The sequence below is a fragment of the Tarenaya hassleriana genome, unplaced genomic scaffold, assembly GCF_000463585.1.
Source record: "Tarenaya hassleriana unplaced genomic scaffold, ASM46358v1 Cleome26, whole genome shotgun sequence".
NCBI classification, from domain to species: Eukaryota; Viridiplantae; Streptophyta; class Magnoliopsida; order Brassicales; family Cleomaceae; genus Tarenaya; species Tarenaya hassleriana.
The window spans coordinates 1,031,528-1,035,696 of NW_010965869.1; the positions used below are offsets into that span (position 1 = coordinate 1,031,528).

The window sequence follows — 4,169 nt, forward strand, 5'->3', positions numbered from 1 at the left end:
CCGTATCCTGGATTCTGTTGCGCATATCCCTGATTCTGCCCCTGAAAATGTGACTGAGTGAAGCCCGGGGGATTCTGAGGGATTCTGGAAACGCCCTGTTGCTGTGCATTCAATGCTCCACTCGGGTTTCCGTAAGAGAAACCAAGATGGTTCCTAGGCGCGTTCGGGTTGTAGAGATTGGAAGGATTCTGGTACTGATTCCTTCCAATGTAGTTGACGTCTTCAACCGGTCCTTCCTTCGATGTGGTCTGATCAACCAGAAACATACCAGGCTGGACTCTCTGAGGGATAGGTGTACTCTTGAGTCCCATGTGCTGCTTAATTGCTGATAGATCTGACATGACTGCTTTCAAAGCAGTGGACTCACCTAATTCTACTGTTCGTGTAACGTTTGATGTTATCTCTCCTGACATCCCTCTTGCTTTAGCCATCTTCGCAATCTGCATCTCTAGGGTGTCAAAGGGAATGTCGTATACACTCCCTCCACAAGCTGCATCTATCCATGCTCTAGTATCGTCTCTCAGTCCGTGGATGAACGTGGAAAGCAACAGTCGCTTATCCATGCCGTGGTGTGGACAAAGGCGTTGGTAGCCTTTGAATCTTTCCCATGCGTCGTATAGACTCTCATCACTCTCTTGAGTGAAGCTGTGTATGGCTCTCTGTGCAGCCCGGGTCTTCTCTGGGGAGTAGTATTTCGCCATGAACTGCTCCTCTAGCTCCTCCCATGTCATAATCGAGTTCGGCTCAAGGGTGTAGAGCCAATCTCTCGCCCGGTCCATCAGTGAAAAAGGAAAGGCCTCCAAGTATACATCTTCAATCGTCATGCCTCGTGCCTTTCTGACTGATCTGCACAGCATCTTGAACTGAGTCAAGTGAGCAATGGGATCCTCAGTAGGCCGCCCTCTGAAACTTGCTTGACTGAACATCGTGATGCACTGTGGCGGTAGCTCGAAACTGTCAATGGGCGGACGGTTGATGCATGATAGGAGTTGGGTGTGCTTCGGTGCAATGTAAGAACCCAAAGTCTCCTCTGCAACGTAGGTAGCTTCGCCCTCGGTTTGCTGATCATAAAGCGGATTCATGTGCTCTTGATTCTCGTGATGCTCCTCATCATGAACCGCATGGTCGTGCGAACTACTTGATCTCGACATGGCTTCTCTTCTCTGCTGATTTCGGATGTCTCTCAAGGTACGCTCAATCTCTGGATCGTAGACTAGGTCTTCTCTCCGAGTAGAGCTCCGTGTCAGGCACTAGAATCCTGCAAATCGCAAGGAAAAAGAAGAACTCAAAACAAAGTGAAGCCGCAAAAACCAAAGAAAGAAAAAGAAAAAGAAAAAGAAAAAGTAAACAAGCTAAGATCTAGAATCAATAAAGACCTAGAAATAGGCTAACCAGTCCCCGGCAACGGCGCCAAAAACTTGATACGTGTGTACCAAGTCTAAAATCTATAACCCGATTCACAACTCACCGCAAGGACACGGATCGTCGTAACACGGGGTCGAACACAAGGACCGGTAGCTAAGTCTAAATCCTAATCGAAACTAAATCGAAGCAAGCAAGTGAAAGTGATGGTGGAAGTATATGGAAAGAATAGAAAATAAAATAGAAGTTCACGGGATTTCGGGAAGAAGAAGGAAGATTCGATCGTGGAGACTACACATCTGCATGAGACTTTCTTTCCTCTCTTTTATCTCTTTCTTTATGAGCTTTTTGTTGTTTTCTATGAACCGTGAGTAGATCCACGGCTATGGGTTAGGGATTCGTTTGTGTTTTGGGTATGTTTGAACCCTAACTTGGATTTCGGTTTTGATTTGATTCGGTTCTATTGATTTGCACTTTTATTGGATTGATGTTTGCTAACCCCTTGATCAATTATCTTGGATTCTGAACCACATAGAGATATGGGTTTGTTTCGGATCAAAATCAATAGGATAGATCGTATTATTCACATAGAGATATGGCTTAATCGATTTAGGTTGATGATAGCGTTCTTTATGCACCTAGGGTTAACTTGAATAGATCGAGAGATTGACGAGGGTTCAAACATACCCAAAACACATACGAATCCCTAACCCATAGTCATGGATCTACTCAAGGTTCATGGATAATAATAGAAAGAACAGAGAAAAAGAGATAAAAGAAGGGATAGAAAAGCTCATGTCGATGTCTAGTCTTCACGATCGAATCCTCCTTCTTCTTCCCGAAATCCCGTGAACTTCTATTCTTCTCTCACCAAAAGTTCTCCAAAAGTGTGTATCTAGGTGTTCTCTAAGGTCCTCCCCTCTACTAGGACGTGGCTAGGGCTTTTTTATAACCCTAGGGTGGCTCCCAAGAGTTCTAATCCCATTCCAATGCTGAAAATCGCGAATTAGGGTTTCTGGTTGGATCCGGACCGATTCCAGGTGGATCCGGACCGGATCCAGATTCCTGGGGTCGAGTTGTGCGTTCCTGATCCGGACCGATTCCAGCCGGAATCGGCCCTGCACCGGCAGTTCTCTGGTCTTCACGAATTCGCTCATAACTCTCTGCTCCCGTGTCGGATTTACGCGATTTTGGTGTCTACGCGAAGCTCTTGAAGTGCTCTTTCCAATGATATAGGTCTCGCACGATTTGGACCTCTGTAGAGAAAGTTATTGATGTCGCAACATGAGTACCTCATCCGGACTTCTCCTTTAACGCTCCAATTAGCTCCTTTTCGAGTCCAATCATCTCCGAAACCTGTAACTCTGCAAAACTAGAGCACAACCGGATTTTGTATCCTAACACGCCTAGAATGCCTATGAATGCATGTGATTATCCTATAAAACCTAGACAAACTCTCATCAAAATATAGAGAAGAATAGGAGTTATCAGTAGCTCATAAATCTGCTGTGTCTATCAAGTGTTTGACCATATGTCTGTGAGAGATTATGAGGAAAAGTTTCAGACAGAACCGAGTAGGGGGTTTAAGCTCTCGGAACAGTACCTCTTGTCGTCGAAGGTCAAGCCCATCTTGTCGGAGACTGACTCCAAAGCATCCTTCCACATCATGATCTGTTTACCTCGAGAAATCTTGGCGAGTTTCCAGAAGTTCTCACCGAAACCCCCCTCCTGTCTTCTCACGTCATCTGGTTCGACCTTGTAGAATATTGGAATGACTCTCAAGTTCCCCATCTTCACGCATTCGTCGATCTTCACGAGCTCGTCCAAGCACCATTCTGAATCCGGGTACCTCGTGGAGAAGACGGCCAATGCGATTCTGGACTCTTGGATCCTCACGAAGAGGTTTTTCAGATCCTCGCCTCTTCGTTCGCCATTGTCGACGGAGAATCTGATTCGATGACGGTGAAAGGCATCGACGAGGTGGCTGATGAATCCATAGCGGAGCTCTCCTCCGCGGTAATTGATGAACACTTCATGCTGCTGTGGCGGAGGGACAGTGAGATGGCGAGAGAAGATCCCCATCTGTCCGTGATTTTGTTCCGAGGAAATGATGGGTTGAATTCCCAGCGGGTTTTCGCATATATATAATATAGTCCGTCCGTCCTTACAAGTCATGACCTGTCAGAATCATTTAATTATTTTTATCTAACGACGTATAAATAAATATAAAACACAGTATGTCAAGATTGTCAATATTGTCGATATTGTCAACATTTTTGTTATCAATTAATAAATTTGAGAATTATAATGATATTTTTTAGAAATTTGGAAATAAATTTGTTAAGTGAAAAGTTTAGAAATTTATTTTTTAAAATTGTATGGATATATCTCTTTATAAAAATATAAATTTTTACAAGAGACAAGTAACCACCATGACTCGCCCTCGAACGTTTTTCTTAATATCAAAATAAGCTCTAATATTTCTGAATCTGACAAGAAACCCCCTCTTATTTTTCGTTGTCCATATTTAACCACTTATAGCAAGAATGACTGATAAATTATTAAGAAACATAAAATTAAATTAATAAAAATAATATTATCACCAATTACAAATTTTACAAAATAAAACGAAACAGAACAACAATACATCATTTTTTCTTTTAACTTTGATTAGTGCTTTTGTTATAATATTTACTTACAAATATTATCTGTTTCAAATTTTATGATATATTTGTTAAAGAAAATAAAATTGACAGAATCAGAATTTTTAAGACTAATATATGTGATGGACCATGTATAAAGAACAT

General features: G+C 42.5%; 1 protein-coding gene across 4 annotated transcripts in view; it reads right to left on the reverse strand.

Annotated features, from left to right (window-relative positions):
• The window catches only part of LOC104816822 (protein PHLOEM PROTEIN 2-LIKE A8-like), a 14,356-nt gene extending 10,898 nt beyond the window's left edge, over positions 1-3,458 (reverse strand). For all 4 annotated transcript variants that reach the window (XM_010545801.1, XM_010545800.1, XM_010545804.1 and 1 more), the window contains exon 1: positions 2,966-3,458. In XM_010545801.1, the coding sequence (XP_010544103.1) occupies positions 2,966-3,444 (479 nt within the window). In that variant the 5' untranslated portion in view covers positions 3,445-3,458. The remainder of the gene's footprint in view (positions 1-2,965) is intronic.
• Between the last annotated feature and the right edge of the window lie 711 nt (positions 3,459-4,169).